This window comes from Sipha flava, unplaced genomic scaffold (genome assembly GCF_003268045.1).
Source record: "Sipha flava isolate LNK unplaced genomic scaffold, YSA_version1 77_pilon_pilon, whole genome shotgun sequence".
Lineage (NCBI taxonomy): Eukaryota > Metazoa > Arthropoda > Insecta > Hemiptera > Aphididae > Sipha > Sipha flava.
In genome coordinates, this window is record NW_020273617.1 from 1,353,571 (window position 1) to 1,377,426 (window position 23,856).

The window sequence follows — 23,856 nt, forward strand, 5'->3', positions numbered from 1 at the left end:
CAACGTCGTCATCACTATTCATCATTATTATACACATTGTGATCTGTTGCGCGTGCGTACGAGCATATGGTATGTGTGTACAATTCATTTCGTTAAGATCGGCCAGAAGATCACGGGCCGTTGCACGTAACTGTTCACTACTATTGTGCAATTGCGCGCCCATAATTTTCTACATCAACAACAATCTTTGATCTGATCCGTCGTTCGTCTGACTTCTGTTGTTAACGGACTCGGCGGTAGCCGACCGAACATAAGAGTGTACTATACCGCTGGGGGTAATCAGCCTCCTGTCCGATTTTCTACTTTTCGTTTTACGGCTAAAATGTCACACCAAACCGGAATCAAAGGTACACCCCAAAATTCCCGTGGCGTTTACAAAATTAACGAAACCGACGAATGGCTTATAAAATACACATTGTGGTTGTTTCAGCTAACGATGCGTTAAAGAAATTCTTCAGTAAAGCAGCGTCGGACAAAAGCATTCGGGCGATCAAAGTATCCATTGTAGACGGTTAGTTCATCGTTTAAATTGATACTTATGAAGAAAAAATTAATTCAATTTTCATTTTATACTCAACCAAGCATAACCTATTGAGTTTATGTGTTCTATTTTTTCCTATGTTTAAATTTGAACTACTTCAGTTTACAAGTACATTTCTATTTTATGATGTCTCCACAATTTTAATCTATCTTTTAAGAAAAAACTTGTAAAATAGTTCATATTTCAATTATTTTCTTGAAGTTTACTTTCAAATTACTTATATTTACCTAAGTTCAATTTATTTAATTAGTATTATTTCTCATAGGCTGAATTAATATATATCTGTTTCCAGAAGAAACAATAATTAAGAAAATACTCAGTTTTCTCATAATTGTTAATAATTTCTATACCTAGTTATAAGGCAATATCAATTGTATAATTTATTAAGTATTTTGTTTTGATTTTTCTGTATTGCTTTTATTTGTAAAAACTTTACTATCATTTAATGTAGGCAATTTAGGATTATATGATTATGTCAGTTATTAGACATTGTTATGTTGAATTTCCTAATGCAAAATAGTGATGAGAATTATCAAATGAAATAATCTGATGGAATTGAATGAATTATTTGTTAACATTCAAATAAAAATTAATAAAAAATTGTTATCAAATTAATACTGAATTTTATAAATTATAATAGTCAATATTCAGAACTCAGAAGTAATATTAAATAATAATATAGTTTGTTGTATTGAAAAGGAATTTTAATGTTTCACACTATTAATAATTAGATATAGATTATTATTCTTGTATTTATATATTCATTAATTAGTTCAAGCAATGCTAATTATAAATTCATTCAAATGATCAATGATTCAAATAGTTATTAGTAATATTACTTCTCCGATTATTTTTGTTTGGAGTAATTACTAATTATTTAATTATTTTATTTTGACTACTAATTATTCAATATCCTCATTACTAGTACAGAATATACATTTTTAACCAATCTAAACTGCTCATATTATTAGAATACCAGTTTAAATAATAATAATAATACCGTTTAAATAATGTTTAAATATTTTATATTATAAAGTTTAAATATAACTTATAAATTTACTTGTTGACTTTAATTAACTAAAATTAGTAGCTAAAATCTTGAATATATTACCAGTCTACCATATAGTTATGCAATTTATTGAATATTAAGTTTAATTAATTTATGTATTATTATTAACTATGCTATTTCCTTAATTCATTTAGAAGTTACTGATCAATTATTTAAATGTATTTTTTTGTTCAATATATTTTCTTGAGAGAGTGGCAAGACCTAACCTCCCTTCTACCATGTGGTTTTATAACATTGTAACTTTTGCTTAGGCAGTAGAACTTTTGAATACATTGGGTTAGGTAGATAAAAAAATAGTATTAGTTTCTTCTCTTGATATGGTCATCACAACTTTTAAGATTAGACCGGAAACTGAGTATAGATATGGTTACCTTATTCCACTTGACATTGAAGCTCATTATAATGATGATTTGAATAAATTATTATGTACATGTTACTTACTCTACCAGCTGAATCATTATTATTTTTTTGTTACATATTTTATTATAACGGATAAAGATCAAATTTATAATTACTTGCTGTTTTACTGTAGAAGAACTTGTTTTGTCGGGTCATGAAAAGTATCATAAATCATGGAAGGATGATTTTGAAAAAATTATAAAACAGTTTATATTGCCAGAAATACCATGTTATTTATTATATAGGTATATTAATTTTATTTTTTTATAATATGAGATAAGATGTCTATGTATGAATAATTTGTAAATGACGAAATTTTAATTTGTAGATTTGATGTTAAAAGTGATACCAAAAACTATGATTGGCTTCTTATTAGTTGGTGTCCAGATGTAGCACCTATTCGACAAAAGATGTTGTATGCATCTACAAAAGCTACTCTCAAACAAGAATTTGGTAGTGCTAAAATAAAAGAGGAACTTCATGGAACTATTATGGTAATTTCAACATATCTTTATACATATTCAGAGTTCAAGTAGTATTATTGTATTTTATTTTAAAGCTTGATGTTACTTTGGATGGTTTGGAACAAAGTCAGTTGTCTCAAAAAGCACCAGCACCTTTAACAATTCGTGAAGAAGAACTTGCTGAACTTCGAAAAGCCGAAGTTGGACATAGTACATCGGTATCAATAGATAGTCGTTCTCAGGCAGTATCTGGTGTTAAATTTCCTATGTCTGTTGCTGCAGTTACAGCACTTTCTAAATTTGTGGACAGTTGTGAAACTAACTATGTTCAGTTTTACATTGGTACAATCAACAATTAATTAAAATTGTTTATAAAATTATTTTAATATTATCATCATTTTTAGATATAACAAAAGAGAGTATTGAATTGGCTACTTCAGGTAATATATCAGTATCTAATCTTAATGAACAAGTTCCTATTAATGATGCTAGGTATCATCTTTATATGTATCAACATAAAAAAAATGGTACACAAATAAATTCTGTCTGTAAGTATATTATATATTATGTACAATAATAGTGTTGAAAATTAGTTTTTATCAAATAATATAATAAGTATAAAAAATTAATAAATATAACTATAAATATATTATGTATTAATTAATTTTTTAGTATTTAAACAATATTCCAGATAAAATAGATTAAAACTATAAAATTTTAAAATGAATATGTAATATAATAGTAGTGTAAATTGTAGTACAACAATGACTAAAGTTGCTAAATTAATATTTATATATTTATATCATTTTAGTTTTCATTTACTCAATGCCTAGATACACATGTCCTATAAAAGTAAGAATGTTATATGCTAGTTGCAAATCACCTTTTATTGAAGAGTTGGAAAACCTGTATCAGTTAAAAATTCATAAAAAAGTAAAAATATTATAATTGTGAATAAATAAATAATTGTATTTACAATAAATTATGTTTATAGTTGGAAATAGATAACGAGGATGTTATTAATGAAAAATATATATTGGATGAACTATATCCAGAAAAAGAATCTGATAAACCGAAATTCAGTAAACCTAAAGCACCAGGAAGAGGTGTACGAAGAATCATAAAATCTAATGAATAGTATTTATTTGTTTAGTAAATTATATGAAAAATAATGTAACCATTATTTTTTTCACCCTTTAGTAACTTGCCTTGTTTGTTTGGTCTTCCATTTTATTTTATTAAATTTGAAACTAAATTTTGAACTATTTATATTTAATTAATGTGTTATCGAGTATTAATTCTAAAATTGTATTGATTGTTTTATTTTTCATAAATAATTTATTTAAATACTAAATCGTTTTTATTTTTTGTCTTCTCCATTATGAATTATTCTTTTACAATATTCTTCATCTGCTGTAAATTGATCATTAGAATTGCTCAGCGATTTTAATCTGGTTCTTTCCTGTAATAAAAAATTTACAAATATATATGTATATGTATATATATATATATATAATAAAAAAATTTAAATTATTAACATAAATGTTTTCACTAGAATTTAGGAAACTATTATTGGCTTATTATTTATAAGCCTATTTAAGCAATTTTTATTACATAATCAGAAAAAAGTTTTATTTAGAACTAATAATTATTATGTTCCAACGTCAGAACTTTTTAAATATAATTCTTAAAAATTTATAAAAAAAAAAAACAAATAACATTTTTACTTAGTATATTAATTTTAATTCCAAGTTATCCAATCTGTATTTTAGTTTGTTTTAATTAGTTTGGATTTAATTTACAAGCAAAGTATTTTTTGCTTAAAGTATAAAAAAATTTAATAACCAAGTAAAATGCATTTATTATTTATTATTTCTATTTGTATAAAAATATACTTTTAAAACACAATTATATAAATTTCAATGTATTGGAAAAATAAAAAATATGTGTTATTTATTAATACCTATACTGCATTAAAACCTACAACACAGTTCCAAAACTAGAAGTAATTCTAATTAAATTTCTACTTAAAGCATTATTCAGAATTTTATTCAAATTGAACTTCAACAGTTGTATAAAATTAATTTATTGAAAATGATGGTTCATTAAACATAAAAACTATTAAATTGTATAGAAAAAAGCCAGATTTCCTTAAACAATTTTTTACTTGGAAGAAATAAGCTTGATCTTGATGTTGTCTTAAACTAGAGGTTAACTAAATAAAATAATGGTTGAAAGGCTTCTTCAGTAGCATACTAGATGCCTAGTGAATCTCACCTATCTTTAAGAATGCTAAGCGGTAAGCTGCTAGCTAAATGGGGAATGAAAGTTAGCCCTATATGCAATTAGTCACTCAGTCTAAACCATAAACCACATATTATAAGGGGCTGCCACAATCGATGGTTTTAAGAGAGAGTGTATGAAATCCATAACGCATCCACTGAAGCTCTCAAATGGATTAGAACATTACACATAAACCTATGACAAAGTTAGCATGTCTGTTATATTGCTATATTTTATTTACTTGTTTTTTCTTTTTTTTAGAATTAGTTAATTTATCTAATATTTTTTTATTTATTTTTTTTTTTCTGTTTTTCTCATGTATACTGATTATGTGTGTTTCTCTAAACTGTTACACATAACGATAAATAAATAAATAAATATTAAATAAAAGACAAGAGCCACATTTAATGCAGTCTAAAATCTTAACTAAAATACTTGAATTTTGGTGACAATTGTATTTAACTCTTGAATAATCAAAACTTAAATTTTTATTTATGTCTAACATATTTAAGGTATTAAAAATCAAAATTTTACATCACTAGTTTTTTTCTTACCAATATTCTAGACAAATAAATTACAAAAAAATATTGCATACTTCTAATAAATAATTTAATTCAAAATATTGAAGTTGCTTATTAAATCCTTCGTTAGGACTTGCTATTGATCGACATGCTTTTAGAAGTTTAAGTGCATGTTTTAATTTAATAGAAGTGGCTGACATTATATAAGCAGCAGCTATAGTTACACTTCTTGACATCCCAGCCAAACTGTAACAATTAAATTTATAGTAAATATTTTATTAATATTTATATTTATTATGTGAATAATAAATACTACCAATGAATTAAAACATTTTGACTTTTAAGACGAGCTTTATGTATAAAATCATTGCATATTTGAAAATATTGTATTAAATTTTGTTCGGGACTATCGATTGCTTCAATACACAAATAGTTTTTATCCTGAATTATATAAAATTAGTAAATAAGTCAATGTTCACCATTAGATAACAAAAATGTATTTACTTGGTGAATTTTCTTTGGTGCATCTAACACAGAAATAATGTGTGTTATTTGATTATTTTCTAACTGAGCAAAATCTTTTGAGTCTCTAAAACTGCCAATATACAAGCCTGGTATTACCTAAAATCATAGAAAGCAAACAGATTTTTATATTAATGCTTTGCTTTTATAAAAATATTGAATAATTCGATGTTAAAAATAATTTCATTCTACATTCAAACTTCTTTAGCCTATCTACTTTTTCAGTTATTATTAATACAAATATGTAGGTAATACAACTATAAGTACACGTAACATGCCTACTCTTTATATTTTTAAATAAATAAATATTGATAAAAAAGGCGGGCTTTGATTTTTAATTTTAAATTGTGATTAGTTTCTATTTATTCAGGTATAACATTAATTCTAAACGATAGGTTAGGACTTCTAATATTAAGTAATACATTTTTTGAGTATTTATTTATTTTTTTTTTTTTAAAGACATTTAGAATCAGAATACATAAGAAAACAATTAGTATATATTAGATTAAATTAGTACTGAACGTGACAAACGCGAGGGAAGGGAACGTCCAGTGATACTACTTCCAAATTATGAATTTATGGGGAAGGTAAATTTTTCTAAATAATATTCAGTAGTTACTAGGTATTATTAAATAAATCTTGCGGCCATTTACGTTTAAGACGATGGAGAGGATTGTCAGGTATTGTGCAAGAAGAGAGTTTAGATATGAGCGGATTAAAGTGTTTAAAGATGTTTTTATGGAAATTGTTAAAATTATGAGAGGTCGTGGTATGGGATGCGGTTGCTGGGAATAACCGAATCGGTTTTTGTTTGAAAAAAGTATTTTATTAGAAATAGCCGAATTGGTTCCCGTTAGTGTACAGATAAAATAATGACAATTTTAATTTTTAACACAATTTACCTACACTATTAAAAATTAAAATCCAGCGGGCCAGTGTATAGAGAGCAAAAAACAAAATTTTAAAAGCTATATATGACATATAGACACAATTATTACCTATAACGATAAGAAAAAGTATAGTAATATAATAAATTATAGATTACTAATGACTAGCAAATTACTAGCAAACAGAAAATAAATAACAAATACTTGGAAAATTGTATGATTGAGTACATTAATGAGAAGATTACGAGAATTGAATATTTAAAGAAAGTTAGCTTCAAATTTGCAAATCAGTGGTTTTAAATTATATTTATTATATTTTATTGTTTATATTTCGTATACTTAAGTGATGACTAGTTGACTTCCAAATCAACGATTTAAAATTGTATATATTTAATCATTTTTTTTAACACACATTAATGCACATTATTAACCAAGCCTACTTTAAAGTTGACAGTCCTAAGCCTGTAAAATTGAGAAGGAAATGTGCGTAATTAAATTTAATGAAATACCTTTTTCAAATGGGAATCAATTCGGCTATACCTAATAAAATACCTTTATTCAGACGGGAACCAATTTAGTAGGTGGGTTTAGAGCTCGGTTGCTAACGTACCAGGGAGCATTGGAGAGGACACGGGGAGTTATTGATTGGAACACTTAAAATTTGATTAGGTTTAAGTTTTTCGAGGTACCACTCAGTTTAATTCCATATGTTGATACGGGACGTAAAATTTGTTTGTAAATTAATATTTTATTAATAAGAGAGGTTTTGGATCGGAGGAGCGGTCTTAATTTGTGAAACCTGAGGTTAAGCGAAGTTCTTTTAGTTTTGATGTGATCAGCCCGAGTTAATCTTTGATCGAGAGTGAGACCTAGGTATTTGACAGATTTGTCCATTTATAATTATTTGGTTATATATGTTAACATAGGAGATTGTTTTAGGCCTAAAGGTAAAAGTGATGTGAGTGAACATGCTTTCGTTAATTTTAATTTTCCATAAGCTGAACCAATCTAGTAGTTGAGTTAGGTGGTCTTGGATGTTCTTTGTAGTGGTGGCTTTTTCGAAATTTGTTGAGATTATGGCTGTGTCATTGTCAAAAGTAGCTAGAGTAGGTAATGTTAAAGGATTAAGGTTGGTCTGCTGTATATATATTATGGAGAGTCGGGGATAGAATATGGCCTTGAGGGACACCTACTTTTATAGGATGTGGTTCAGAAGTTTCGTCTTCATAACTTACTGAGAATGAACTGTCTGATAGGAATCATTTGAGTGAGAGGAATAACGGGGTGGGTAAAAATAATAATTTGAACTATATCCCTTCATGCCAGACCCGATCAAATGCCTGGGTAACGTCGAGGAAAATCCCAGAACAAAATTTTTTTTGTTAAAAGGATGAGACAATATTGTCGACTATTCTATATAGTTGATGGAGAAAGCAGTGCTTGCTTTTAAAGCCAAATTGAGCGTTTGGAATATTTTTTTTTTTTCATTTAGTATAGGATAAACCCTTTTTAATATGTTTTTTTCTTAAATTTTTGAGAATGTAGGGAGAAGGCTATAAGCCCATATGAGATGGGTTGATTAGGAGGTTTGTCTGGTTTGTGGATCAAGATAATAACTGAGTGTTTCCAGGTGGGAGGGTTATAAAGTAGGCGAAGAATATTATTGAATATATAAGTGAGAAGGAAGATTGCTTTCCTAGGCAGATGTTTAACAATTGTATTGGTTATTAGGTCGTGGCCAGGGGATTTATAGTTTTATAAGTTTTTTATGATATTTATATATATATATATATATATATATTAGAACTTCAGAAGGCGAGGTATGTTTTGGGACACATTAAACACATTAAGGGAGTGTTTAGAAGAGAGGCTTCAATAAGAGAGTAGTGGCTTCTAGTGAATAAATTATCTATTTTCAAGGTCTGAAGCGATTAAGTTTGCTTTATTAAGATTTGATAAGGAGTTGTCAGAAAACCGCAGGGGAGGTATTTTAATTTTTTCCTTTAATATATTTTTAGTAGCTCCCCAAAGTGAGTTGTCCACGTGACTGAGAGATTCCAAGTAGTTGTGAAATTTATCAGAGTTATACTTTCGGAGTATATTTTTTAAGGAGTTAGAAAGAATATTGAGATGTCTTCTATCTCTTGGCAAGTGTGTTATTTGCTAAATACGACGGGCACGACGCTTTTCTGTGACGATTTGTGTTATGTGTGAGAGTAAGACATTGGATGTGTATGAAGGTAGACAGGTTGTTTTGGGATTCGTCTAGTGCAGCATTTTGGATGATCACTGTATACATATTTATATATTTATATTTGCGAAAGAATGTACCGCAGTATCTAACTCAGATGGGTTTTTAAGGGGATATTGAGAGTGACGACATTATCTAGGGTTTGACTACATTTTTTCAAGTTTATTTTGCTTGGAATGATAGTTGGATATTTTTTCGTTGTTAATGGAATGTTGTTTAGGATGAGTATTATTAGTATGTGGTCGAAAGAGAGATCTGCGGAGTTGGTAACAGCGTATTTTATATAACTAAGGAGCGTAGTGATAAAAAACTCCAGAACGATGTCTGCATGTGAGGGCCAATATAAGGAGGAGATATTATTTTAAGATTGTGATCGAGAAAAAATTTATTGATAATTCGGCTTCTTGTATTTGGCTGGCTAAATCCCCATCGGGGATGTTTAGCATTGAAGTCCCCATCTACCAGGAATTGATTACTGAGAGAATTAAAAAAGTGATCAAAATCGTTAGGATTTAGATTTTCGCCAGGACGGAAGTAAATATATGGAGATAGTGGTAGGAATATGATTTAGAGTTAATAGAACATTAGTGGACTGTATGATGTTATTTTTATATGGTAGGAGAATGGTATGTTTAATATTTGACTTTAATAATATTGCAGAGCCCACATGGGATGAATCATTAGGATCCTTTGGTAGGAGGAGTTTGGTGTCAGGTGTGCTTCACTGATGAGTACAATATCAATGGAGTTGTTGAGAAGAAGGCAGTAAGTTCCTTTTTTTAAACGCACTAGTCCATTGGCATCCCATTGAATGATTGAGATAAAGAGGGGGATATTTTGACGTGGACCCGTGCGGCAGCTGTTATCGAAACGGCCGTCGCCGACCCGTGCTCTTATCTCTCTCATCAACCATCAGTTCGCGGCACGCAACGTCGCCGCGACACCCCGTCACCCCATCCATCGCCGGACAGGGGACACGCGCAGTCGCGACAACGTCCGCAGGTACCACGATCTGAACCGTGCTGTTTTTCCGAGATCGTGCAACAAGACACCTCGTCGTCTCACCACAATCTCGATTACAATTTTCTTTTACATTTAGTGACCATCATTATTATTATTACCTATTTTGACTATCCTACATTTTATCTAACATTGAATATACGACGTGATATTTATATATTTCGCGTAGTTTTATTTTTATTATTGGTGCCTTAATTTTTCTTTTTTTTGTGAATTCATCATTTACTGTTACACGTGTGTGCGCCACCATCACCAGTGTGCCGTGTCAATTTGATGCTTTAACATGGTTTAAATTTATAAAAATACTAAATAATATATCTAACTTCGAGAGGAAATAATTTATTTTAGGTTATTATACAAAAAATAAATTTTGTGCGCAAGGAGATAACAAATATTTTGATACCAAAAATTCTTTTATGTAAAATGTCAGATACGTGGTGTTGTCATTAGTGTAACGATTTGTGACGTTACTAGGCATGTGCCCGAGATCTGAGAGTTCTTTTTTTATTTCAGTAATTGGAGTGGAGTGATGTAAATTTATAATAACTATTCTAAAGGCTCTGTCTTTTTTAAGCTGATATGTGCGAAAAAAATCTTTATTAGTTAGTAGAAATTTAATAACAGATCGATACGAATCTGGTGAGCTTGTGAAGAGTTTGACGCCACTGATAGAACTTTTACATAAGAAGGGTTAACCTAACCTCTTCTTTCATAAGTTGTTTTATGTTTTCACAAAAAGCCTTATAATCATTAACCACACGAATAAAAATATGTGGTGGAGGTTTGGTAAGTGCAGAAGAGATTTCTATGTGCTCAAGTTCTTGGTCCATTTTATCGGGTTCTAGAATGTTTTTGGATGAGTTGGGTAATTTATAAATACGAAGTAATAAAAATAAATATAATTAATTGAAAAAATGCAATACTGTTCCTATTTTTTCCAATGAATAGATTTATGTTCTTGATCAAAAAAATATGTAACATTTTCTTGTGCATTCGTTTTATACCATGTTTTTCAATATTTGATACTTATTCGTATTATATTACTTTATTTAATTTATTTTAAACAAGTCTCTTAAACTTTAATTAAATTATTAAAAGCTTAATAGAAAGATAATATATACCTAGTCATTTTATAATAGGTATATATAATATTTTTAGCATAATATTGGTTTTTGTGTTATTATTTATATTATTATTGATCGTTTTATTGGAATTTTAACTTTGAAACCTTGGAACCATTGCTCTCAAAAAAACAATTCTGAACGAAAGAGATAAAATTGATCATTTTATATTTCTAAATATGGTTAATAGAGTAATATAATCCAATTAGTAAATAATATAAGCTTAACTTCTAATTGACAATATCAAATGCATATAATGAACACTCATTTTATTAAAATATTTCGAAAAGGACTCAGTAAATCTTTTGAGTCGCTACGATTAGTATTTATAAAATATCAACCAAATAACTAATATCGAATAATTAAAGTTCGTTAAATTTTTTGAATCGGTATTTACCCGATTTCAATAACACTTCAGTTTTTATAGCTTAAAATATTTTGTTTTTACTTTCTGTCTACAAAGAAATTCTTACGAAAAAAAATCTTGTACCCAATTTTCCATAAATAGTTTAATGGAATGAATTAATAGGTATAGGTAATAATTTCGCTGAGTTCAAAATTCAATCTCGAATAAAGTTTTTATAATATTTTTTCCATTATTTAAAAAACTACTGTGGCTTTCAAAATATTCTCCGAAAATTCCAAATGCACATAATTTTCGATCAAAAACATCCTATGCTTGTGATAATCAGATATTTTTGGTTGAAATCGTTTACACAAACACAAAAAAATACACTCATGGTAAAACTAATACATTCCTCCTTTCACTCAGAATCGAAGAGTTTTACAATTTTATACGAATTAATAACAATCATACATTTTTTGACGTCAAATAAAATCACGACGTTTAAAATTTAATTATCCTATTTTCCGATCTTTATTATTTAGGTATTTATGTTTTTTAATTGTCCGCTTGTCAATCCCGGATTATGATAATTTGGGGCCCGGGGTCAAACAATTTTAGGGGCCCATAACCATAATCAAAATATTGGTGACTCACACATAAATATATTTCAGGGACAAAAAAATATTATATTTTAATTTATAACATTATTTCTTGCTTTTTTAAATACAAAAATAAAAATATTATTTGTGTAAATAATTTTTTCTCGCTTTTTGGGAAGCAAACTTTTTAATTATATTATCGGTATTAATTACCTCCAAAATATCACTCTCTGAACACAAAATCATAAAACTATTTAAATTTTCTTGAGAACTGCTCGTTCTATACTTGTTTTTTATATGAACTAAAAAAAGAATTAAAAAAACGAAAAAAGAACCTATTATCCGCCAGGAGCCCACTATTGTTTGATATCCATTATGGGCCCGGGGCCATGGCCCCCTCTGCCCCCCTTAATCCGGGAGTGCCGCTTGTACATCGAAATTAGTACAGATATATTAATACATTATATACTTACAATAAATATTATATAGTTATATTTAGTTAGTATTATAATAGTGTTGTAAAAATGTTACTATAGTTTATTATATAATTTTTCATCATGTTTAATATCACTTTACCGTAAATTGAATAATTAATGTTTAATAAAAAGCTTGAAATGTTATATCAATATAACTTAACTAGACAATATTTTTTTAACACGTTCAATGATATTCATTTTCTTGATATTTATAGCAATAAGTAGTATATCTGTCAGTATTAATGACTCATATCCAGTGGCGGAACTACATATGACTGAAGACGGGTTTTCCGCGGGCCTCATCGTTAAATCGGCCTCGCAATAAAATTCTTTACCGTTAAAAAAATATTCAGTTCAAATAAATAAAATCATAGAATGTTGAATTGATACAATACGTACACGATAGTATTTAGACTACTATTATTAGGTAATGTGAACAAAAAAGTATAATTTAATGTCCCTGGCTTGAATTTTACTTGTTCCATACATTACCACCGGTTACTATAGCAAGTGCCGAAAGAACATTCTCAAAACATAAATTAATTCAAAAATTATCTGAGAAGCACCATTTCCCAAATGCGGCTCAATGATCTTGCTATGATTTCGATAGAAAATAAACATGATAGAAAATTGAATTTATTATTGTTGGTAAAGACGTTTGCTCAAGATCGCAGCAGAAAAAAATATATTTTTCGTTGTAAATCCAAAATTGTTATTATTGTTATTGTAATAATAATTCAATAAATTATTAATATACTAGGGATATTTATTTATTTATATTTTTATTGTATGCAAATAAATATCTCAATGTTTAGAAAGTTGGATTAAAGATATAATAAGACTTCAAAAAAAATATATCCATAGGCCTCGTGACCGTAGTTTCACCACTGCTAATATCAGTCGTAAAAATCAATTTTAGCTTTCGAACAATATCTAATAAATTCATATCAATGTCATTTAAGAACAATAATATGTATATGTAAAGTATTTCATATGTCATATTACAAACATGTCGGTTTCAAGCGTCAAACTATGTTATTTTAAGTCAATATTATAATAACAGATGTATTTATTTGCTAGTACTTTATTTATTAACTAGTACTGCGATTCTCGGGCGAAAGTAATGTGGCAACGTTGTACCCGTCCGGTTCTCGTTTCAAACGAAAAAAAAAAATAGAAAAAATACTGCGGTTCCCAAATTGTGCTCCGCGTAGCTTTTAGGGCTGCATAATTGTTTCTCAAGGGCTCCTTTCGTTTAACCATCAAGACATATAAATGTCATAATAGCACAATAATAAAATTGTTAATTTTTTTTTAAAATAACAACATTTTAACAGGACTTCATAAACTCAAACGTGACAATTCACAAATGTGCAAATACATGTGCCAACGATATTAAAATCTCAATAAGAAAATATAATTATCTATTAAGCCGGATTGACATTGATAGAGTATTTGGTATAGTACACTAGCCTACTATTTTTCCTAATAACTGTACCTACCTACTCTACTAGTTTTAGTAAAGTCACAGTTTACACGAAACTAGTGATTTGCTAGAAGAGAGTTGAAGACACGTACTCGGTTCGCACATCAACAATATTTTACTTTACTATACCAAAATAAACCTGTTTAAACCAATATTATAGATATATTTAATAATAATTAAATAATAAAAATAAAATAAAATAAATAAATAATATTTAATAATAATTGATATAATTATAGATATATCGCATTACACGGCCCATCGTATATTATGACATTAATTTATAACATTAATATTATTAATAATATATTAATAATTACATTAAATATAACAGATATATAATTATATTATACATTATTCCGCTTTGATTTCCCACCAATTAACTTTGGTTTGATTTGCTATTATTTTTGTGAGTAATTGTAACGATGGACGCGTATCGACAGCGGTTCCTAATTGCGGTTAGTATAATTATTGCTATCACATTTTATATTTATGTTCCTTACTATTGAGTTATTTTAAAAAGTATTTTTACTGAAATTGAATGGTGGTTTAAAACAAGCTCTTTAAGACCTTAGTCGTCAGACAACAACTACTGTTCAGTCAAAATAGGATAACACAATTGTAATAGTAATAATTCCTTAGGATCGAATTCAGAAAATGCTGTGCAAAGTCCTGCTTTAGAGTCTGATGTAAAGGTTCGGAAAGGAAGTAAAAAACGTTATTTATTTGTGTAGTATAATAATGCATAAGTTAAATGAACTATATGAGCGATTTAAATGTTTTTAATTGTATATTTTTTTACTCAAATCCTGCGTGTAAAATATATATAATATGAAAAAAAAATAATATTATTAAAACTTTTACTAAATCGTACTAATACTCGTAGATTTGGGTATAAATAGAAATTTAGGTGCTATCTTTATATTACAAATACATTGATACAATTATACCTACTTAGTAATTTTTTTTTAAAACGTGTAATTGTCATGTCATTTCTACATCAAGTCACCAACGTTTCAACCCATTAATTATTACAATATACACCAATTTTTACGGAGCTATAACATATAAATTCATATTATTATAATGGTACTAATGGTAGTCATTAATATATTTTAATATTTTCCTACAGTAACTATGAAACAACACGTATCTATATATAATGTGTATAACATTTAGTGCACGAAAAAGTAATAAAATATCTTTCCTTGTAAACTCGCGTGTTTTTCATACAATAGTAATATAATAATTCGCAAGTCAGTTTCGTGATTTAAAAATTCACAATATACATTCGTGCATACTGGCATTTTTTGTTTAGTATTAAAAAAAAAGAAAAGTTTTGTATATTTCATTAGGTATTACAAGCTGTATATTGAATCAAATAATAATTTATTAAAAATAAACGTATTTAGTAATATCGCCAATCAAGGTGTAGCAATATAATGCATACATTGTAGTATTAAGTATAATAACTAGTATTAATAATAAATTTTAATAGGTATGTCAGTAGCTGATTGCGACAAATAAAGACCTCAAGTGTAAAATACTATTTGCGTCCCTTTTAAGAACATAAAAAAGATTAATGAATAATTAATTTTCATGGTTACTACTTATATTTTAATGCACTTCATCAGAAGTCATCAGTAATAGAATAATTTATACCGACAGTGAAATACTTTTAGAGCGGTCTAAATGAAGTTATATTATATCTAGTGCTCGACTTGGCAAAATTAAAGAAGGGGGACTCTATTTACTTTAAAAAAAAGAACGTCTCCAAAAATGGCTGAGCGTTATGATTATGGCGTAATAATAATACGGGGACGCTAAAATTTCTGAAAATTAATTGGGGTACTCCGTCCCCCTGGGTCCCCCCACAAGTCGAGCACTGATTATATCAGTATTAACCCCCAAAATAGAACTTAAGATACACTTTGTAAGTTTGTAATATAATAATTATTATATATTTGAAAAATAAAATTCTAATTGGCAATAACCTTAGTCCAATTGTATTTAATCTCTAAAGAAATTATTTTACCAGTCTTTTTTATTTTTTCAGCAATTTTATTTTATGTACATGGTGTCACTCGACCGATTTTTTGGAAATTCAATACTGATGTAGATTTTAAAGCATCAAAAAAATAAAAAACCATTTTAATCGAGAAGTTTTATAAAGATTTATTTTAATTTAGTTAGTCCTTCAGATTTTTTAAAGTATTTGAAAAAATGTTCCTTTATATTTAATTATTTATCATAATATAAATTGTAATAATTTATTTTTTACCAGATAGTATTATGGCCTATAGATTTATAAATAAGAATTTAATTAAGACCAAAAATAGCGAGTGTTAAAAACTTTGAAATTATTTTTTAAATATATATAATATATAATAAATAAATTGAATATATAATTGAATAATAATTAAATGATTGAATATAGAAGGTTTATTTATTTATTAAACAATTAATTTGTAGTACATTTTTATTTTCAATCGTATAATTGTTTAGTTATATAAATTATATTAATTAATAAATAACTAACCGTCACTAGTTTAACACTACCATGATAATAAATCGTATATATTTGGTCAACGATATTATCGATGATCATTATTCACGAAGACGACATAAGCAATTTTTAAGTCTCCTGCATGAGTGTTAATCTTTTCAGAATATACTTTAACAATTTTAAATGTTGAGCAAATATTATATTAGTATCTGTATAAATTATTTTTATAACCTACACCATTCACCTTTCATATACCACGCTTGCTTATGATGTTATGAATTAATCGTACAATTAATAAGCGTTAATAATTATTTTATATATATAAATATTCGTAAACTTTTATATAAAATATAAGTTGCCAGTATATAACCCCAAAGTACTTATATCAACTTACCAACTATATAATATTTTGATTTTTTTCATCTCTATAATATAGTATATGCTCTTATTTTGAATAATAGTTAATCTGGTGGTACTATTATACAGAAACAAATGAATAAACATAAAATAATTTATCTGAATACATGTCTGTAACCATATTGGGTAAAATGTTTTTTGAATTCTGATATTGGATTTCTAATATTTCTATTTTCATTTTAAAGTTTTATTTGTAGGTATACGAAATTCCCTCCAATCACAAAATAAAACGTATTTTTTTAAATCAATCGATTATTTAAATGAATTCTAAAAAGATTAGAATGGTCGGTATAAATTTATATTGAAAATGAATATACGACAATTTAAATATAAAGTGAATGCGGATTTTAACGTGAAGAATATAGTGTTTTTTATATCAACATTTTGAACTCGATAATATACATAAACAAGCATTAAGTACTTGTACAATAATAATCAAAATTACAATTAAAATTATTTGAAAAGTACTCACATAATAATCTATACAACAAATATTTATTTAACCTATATTTTTGTTTTTGTAAAATATCACTTTACTATACCTGTATACTATGGTATGTAACTACATGACAGATATTACTATAAATGAAATGAAATATTAGTTTATGTTATGAGATGACTGATGTCTGTTGACTAATGAGATTATGACAAATATTACATTGATTTTTATCATTTTATTTTATTTCTGTACAAACATATAGTATGTACACACAAATCTACAAATATTTTATTATTTGAAGCTTTCAATGTAATCTTTAGAGCCTTTTATGTTGAGCACAACATTCTCACACTTTCATAAGTCTTGTGTAGTATTAATTCTACATAATATATATTATTAGTACACAATAATCAATACATTTTTAAAGAATTTTAAATATATTCTAATTATTAATTTAATTTCTAGCTAAATTAAATTATACGGTAACATAATAATGAACTAATTACAGAGAATATAACGTAGTATTTTGAAAATCGAAAAAAATAAGTGCATGTTTATATTAATTAAACACATTATCGGCCTTAATTAGAAGTTATATAATATATTATCACTAAACCAGTTAATAAATTTCAATCGATGATGGTATTTTATATAATTTATAATGATTAAGAAAATAAAATAAAATGGTAATTTTGAAGTACAAAAAATAAAATATTTTTTAGCATTATGTAGATCATTTATGTAAATTTTAACATACATATTTTTATAATAAAAAATAATTGCTTTCAAAAACTGTTAAAAATCATTAAGTTAACTATTAGAGAGTAACAAAAAAAAATAAATATTTTTTATAATTATTAATTATTATAAAAATTATTTATTAATTTCTGTATTTATTTATATATTTATGTAATATTTTAAAACCATATATCGCGTACCAACTATGTTCATTCTATAAATAAAACACGGAATACTTTAAATTGTTAGTCGTCATTTTGATTATACTACATTAACATGCTACTCATGACTAAAGAAAAATATATTTTTCTGCTATTTTTATTTTTATTTTTTGTGATGTTTAAAAATTCAACAAACGTGGATAAATCAAATATTATGTTTATAGTATATTCACCTATTTTGAATAAAATTACAGTTATTTTAAGTATTAACATAATAATATCTAAATATAGTATCTAAAGCATACTATATAATAATCAGTTAGTAACCTTTAATTGGTATAGGTACACTTAAAGTAGCCCTGCAGTTAATTATTAATATTAAATAAATATCTTATTTTATAATTTTAAGTTGTTAATTTACACAATCATTAAATTATTAATTATTCAGATTATTATAACATATATATTATGAAAAAATATTAATAATTACCTACGCATTAAAACTTAAATTTTTGTTTTAATACAAAAAAATTATTAATTTTTATAAATGTTATAACATAAATAATTTGCCTACATCATTGTATCAATCATCAAGTAATATTAAAATAAAACAATTTCACAAAGTCTAAAAATAAAAATAAAAAACAATTTGATTTAGCTACAATGATTTATATGATTAAATGAAAACACATTTTAATGTATTTATGTAAAATTAAATATTTAAAAATTCAGTTAATAGTATAGTTAGATGTATATAGTAATCCTATAGTATTTCTAGTAATGTAAACTATCGATTAGTTTTGTTTGCGTGCCTATTGGCAAAACTTATGTATATATATATATATATATGTATACACGTAGATATTTATAATCTATGTATTTGTATAAACTGTATTTTACGAAACCAAAGTTAGAATATAAAATCATTAATTAAAAATCAATTATATGTTCAATAGTTAATAACAATCATATTTTATTATGACAGATATGAGGGAGTCAGGTACATATTGTATTTTCTATTTTCTCTATTCTAAATACAACCTACGAAGCATGAAATAAAAACAAGGAAAATCAAATAATTTCCTAATTGTTTAATCATATTTATACGTATTATTTATGTAAATGGAAAAATATAAATATAGCTTAAAGTACAGTCAATTCAACTACGTTTTAAATTCAAGTATGTAAAAATGTTATCAAATATTTTAACGATTGAGTGAGTAGATGTAATTTAAAAATAATAATTATAAATTTATATATTCATGACTGTAAAATAAACAATGATTTCTTTCAATTTTTGCAATTATATCACAACATTTAACAATAACATTGAAATTAATGTTTTCATTATAGTATTATGTTAAACGTCTTTTATTAAATTTATTGTTTTTATTTATTATTATTGTGGTATTTTTATAGGTAATCACTAAATACTATATACAGCATATTGAGCTAAAGTTAGGTGCGTTAAGTACAAAATAATTCTAAAACGTTTTATTTCCGTCTTATTTTTGTGTAATAAATAAATTTAGGTTATTGATTTAGGTAACAAATTAATGCATTACAAAATTTGAACATAAATTAAAACTGAAAATAATCATATATCATTCGTTTAATTAATTTTTCAACATCGACAAATATGGACACTTCCTATTTATTTAATTTAATTTTATCATGCATTTTTCCATTAAATACTTAATATAATAATACAAAAAGCTTTAAAACACTAATTTCTATAAAATATCTCTTATTAAAATTTCATTTAATTTTTGTATATGCATATGGAAAGTAATTTTGGCAGAACTAAGGGAGATCTTATCCTTTTACGTAATTTGGTTTTCGAAAATATGTTTCCCAAATTTCACAATGATTATTTTACAATTTAATTTGTTATATTAATAATTTTTAATTACCTATTTTTTCAATGTAGAACATATAGAAATATATTAAATTCTATATGTTCAACAGTGTGTCAAGTTGATACAAAAAAAGAGTACCATCAATAACACTGAATTTCATATTTCACGTTTATTTTGCATAATTTTTTCTTACATTTTTATATGAATATCGTGACTTGTATTTGGTATCTTTTCTATTTGGATCAAACAAATCTATTTTGCATTACATGTTTATAACTATATAATACATATACATAATAAATACACACTATAGACACATTTATATTCAATGATTAATGTACATCGAACTTTTACATAATAATAATAATATATTTATAGATACGCAAAGTTTATGTGGATACTAAATATTATATATATTATTGATGTATAAATTACAAAACTGAAGCGTGTAGATTAATCAGTAAAAATAATTTCGAATACAATTTTTTTTTTTATCGAAAATAAAATACTATCTGTACATTAATTGGTAATTTGGATATACATATAAATAAATATAACATTAAAATAATTTTAGAGGAAGTCATCCATTGATAAAATTCAATTAAAAGACAATTGATAAAAATTTAACGAATAAAATTATAAGAATATAAGAATTTCAAAATAAATTTTCTATGTATATTGTTAAATTGAATAACTTAAAAGTAATATTTTAGTCATCCTATACTTTGAACATTGGAGAAATTTTGGAAGATAGGCCTCAACGGGGTTTAGTTCCCTTTAAATGTTTCTAATTCCGCTCAGTACATGTTAGTAAATTTAATATTTTATGAAAGAAATTAATTTTTTTATATTAAATCTATAAAATATTTGTTCGTGTGTAATCTTTTTATGCTTTGCAATACAAATATATATGAAAAGATATTGGTACCAATTATAATATGGCAATAAATGCAAGTTTTCATAATATTCTAAGAATTTTAATAATTGATACAAGTTTTTGAGTTTATATTTGATATTTTAATTTCAATAACCTTATAAAAATTATTGACTACACTAAATCTATTTTTAATCCTGTAATTTATTTAATTATAGTATATAGAATTAAAAATGTTGACTTTTGTTATAAAATAAAATGGTTATAAAACAATTAATTTTTATTTGAAATTATAAATTAATTAAATGAAATTCATACTATATTTAATAACTACTCAAAATATATTAAATAATTGTCCAAGTTAAATGGTAAAATTAAAAACAAATGTTATAAATGTATTATATAATATCATGTCATTTGATGTACATTTATATACATACATAGGCACCATTATTAAATATGATTGGGTAAACTGACTATAATATTGAAGTAATTTTATAGTCTGACATTAAAACATTGAATTTTAATCCAAATTATTTTATTCTATAAAAAAAAAATAATAATAATAATAATAACAAATTATGTTTAATTAATTCTGAACGGTTCTATTATTGGATAGTTGCCCTTATCAAGCCATTTTATAATTTAAATTTTGCTTTGTTATACGTGTTCAAATTTACTTATTGTGTTTTGTTAATACAGATGGTAAATTTTCCATTAAAATAAAAAAATTAAAAAAAAATGCATTTTTACAGTAGCTATGGTGATAACATTTTTAAAATTAACTGACATTTTACCATTTTCACTGATTACCATGTAAACTATTACTTATTTATAATCTTCAAGTTCTAAAAAGATAAATTCTGTGTTAAAAAATATTCGAAATTCCCCATTTTTTCTAAAAATTATTTAATTTTGAACTACAATAATAATAACTAAAATAGGTCTTGTTGAAATTTATTAATGCATTTCATCATATTTTATTGGTATTGCAAAGCTGTCTTAATAAAATTGAACTGTTTATATTAAAAGTATAATCAGTTAAAATTTGTATCCCATACGCTCATATTGCTTAAAAAAATATATGTATATAAAAAAAAAAAGCACAAAAATCATTTAAAACAATATTCTCGTATTATTTAGTTTATTCAGAATTTAAAACTAATGAAGAAATTGTAATTGCTCACCTTGTCCATGACTGCTCTAGCAACGAATCAGCTAGCGACGAACGAGCGTTTGTTTTGCATGTCAAATCCAATCTGTTTGTGTTCAATCCCTTCTACAGCACGAGCTATTAAGTTTACATTTATACTTTCGTACCTTCCCATAAGCAGCGAGGTACCGTATGTTATTTATTTTTTTCGTATATTTTTTTTTAAATCGCTATTTTGCATGTCAAACAAAACAATACTTGATAAAAAAGGATATACAGCCGCATTCAGTCCTTAGTGTAAGGTGCGCCCTTTATTAACAATAATTTCAACTCTGTTAAACGTTATAATTATGAAAATTACATATAGTTAGAAATATTCTAGATTTTTTTTCTATCGTTGAAGCAATTATTTTTTACGAATATTTACATTTAAAATATAGTTGACCCATTTTATAAACTTTGTTATACTGTCATACTGCGAATGCGCAAAACATTATCCATACTTTATAAGTGTCTATTTATAATCACATAAAAATATTTGAGATTTAATTAACACCCTCTATCACACATAATGTTAAAGCATCCATAATTGTTTGTTTAACTGTTATTTAATACTTATGCTCAAACCAACTAAAATGTTAATTAGTTAGGTACCTATTAATCATATATTAATTTATTATAATTAATAAACACAGATAAATATGTAATTATTATAAGATACTTAATTATTGCACACTTATTTATGAAGTACCTATACATGTTCTACTTATTCTGAACATTTAAAAAACCAACGATTTATGTTAACCACATGTTTTTATATTACGTTTGAAGATTAATTAACAAAAACCAACGTACTGTACTATGTATATTACAATTTAGAGTACGAAATTCAAGAAAACAATTTTAGATTTTATTAATTATATACTATAATATAATAAAGTAAAAATATGTTATAATATAAAAATAGTATTTATTAACTTAATTATTTGATACAAAAATTCACAATTTTAAATTGAATTGGCATAAACTTTAAAATGTTTCAAGCTTGTATACAGAGATAGATTTACACAATTGGCTTTTAAAGCAATTTTTTACTTACCATCTATAATAAGCTGATTATAAGCTTTTTGTGTGAACCGCGGGTGGTTAAGAACTAAACATTCGTTATACAAACTATAAAGAATCCAAGTAGTTATGCTTTTGTAAATTATCAATTCTTGAGATATTTCAGTGGCCGTGGTCATTCAATCAACATAGCAGTAATAACTTCGTTATAATTACTAATTAGGTTATAATATTGTCATATTTTCCGTATTAATGCATGTAATATTTTCATTATCTTTGAATTCACAATTCATTATAATATTTAAATATATATAATTTAATTAATGTTTGGATTAAAAATATTTTTTTTTAAATATTATAATCGAAATTTAATTAAAATTTGCCGAACTCAAAAACTTGTGATCGCTTGAATAAATTATAAAGATGAGGGGTTCAAATTGGCTGCATGTATCAATATACGAATGGATTAACTGGACATATAATTAGTAGAAGATAAAGGAATATAAAGTGGAACGTTTGGACGAGTTTGGTGAGGAAAAACTTTAAAGTGAATAAGTGTTAGGAGAATTCCTGAGTCAATCACACTAGAAAATAACCCATTCATAAATTAAAGACGAAGTCCGCTTTCATTTTTCCATAGATTTCAGCGTCCTCCTTTA

The 23,856-nt window shown here is 25.8% G+C and overlaps 2 protein-coding genes across 2 annotated transcripts; one reads left to right on the forward strand and one right to left on the reverse strand.

The window, feature by feature from the left end:
- Nucleotides 1-40: 40 nt before the first annotated feature.
- LOC112692832 (twinfilin) lies at nucleotides 41-3,772 on the forward strand. The gene is made up of 8 exons (XM_025567633.1): nucleotides 41-347; nucleotides 431-511; nucleotides 2,143-2,254; nucleotides 2,338-2,503; nucleotides 2,569-2,815; nucleotides 2,878-3,021; nucleotides 3,285-3,406; nucleotides 3,468-3,772. The coding sequence occupies exons 1-8, from the start codon at nucleotides 323-325 to the stop codon at nucleotides 3,609-3,611; spliced, it is 1,041 nt and encodes a 346-aa protein (XP_025423418.1). The 5' UTR covers nucleotides 41-322; the 3' UTR covers nucleotides 3,612-3,772.
- LOC112692833 (dual specificity protein phosphatase 22-B-like) lies at nucleotides 3,768-22,435 on the reverse strand. The gene is made up of 5 exons (XM_025567634.1): nucleotides 22,167-22,435; nucleotides 5,782-5,898; nucleotides 5,594-5,718; nucleotides 5,352-5,523; nucleotides 3,768-3,935 (listed from the first exon to the last, which is right to left on the reverse strand). Exons 1-5 carry the CDS (start codon nucleotides 22,173-22,175, stop codon nucleotides 3,834-3,836), a joined length of 525 nt encoding a protein of 174 aa, XP_025423419.1. The 5' UTR covers nucleotides 22,176-22,435; the 3' UTR covers nucleotides 3,768-3,833.
- Nucleotides 22,436-23,856: the final 1,421 nt, after the last annotated feature.

Bases quoted from the DNA above. Each gene is read 5' to 3' on its own strand.
- LOC112692833 (XM_025567634.1), bottom strand. The intron at 5,524-5,593 runs GTAGTATTTATT...TAATTGTTACAG, and splicing joins CAAAATGTTTTAATTCATTG to TTTGGCTGGGATGTCAAGAA. The intron at 3,936-5,351 runs GTATGCAATATT...TTTTTATTACAG, and splicing joins AATTAAATTATTTATTAGAA to GAAAGAACCAGATTAAAATC.
- LOC112692832 (XM_025567633.1), top strand. From the start codon at position 323: ATGTCACACCAAACCGGAATCAAAG. The intron at 2,504-2,568 runs GTAATTTCAACA...TTTATTTTAAAG, and splicing joins AACTTCATGGAACTATTATG to CTTGATGTTACTTTGGATGG. The intron at 3,022-3,284 runs GTAAGTATATTA...ATATCATTTTAG, and splicing joins TACACAAATAAATTCTGTCT to TTTTCATTTACTCAATGCCT.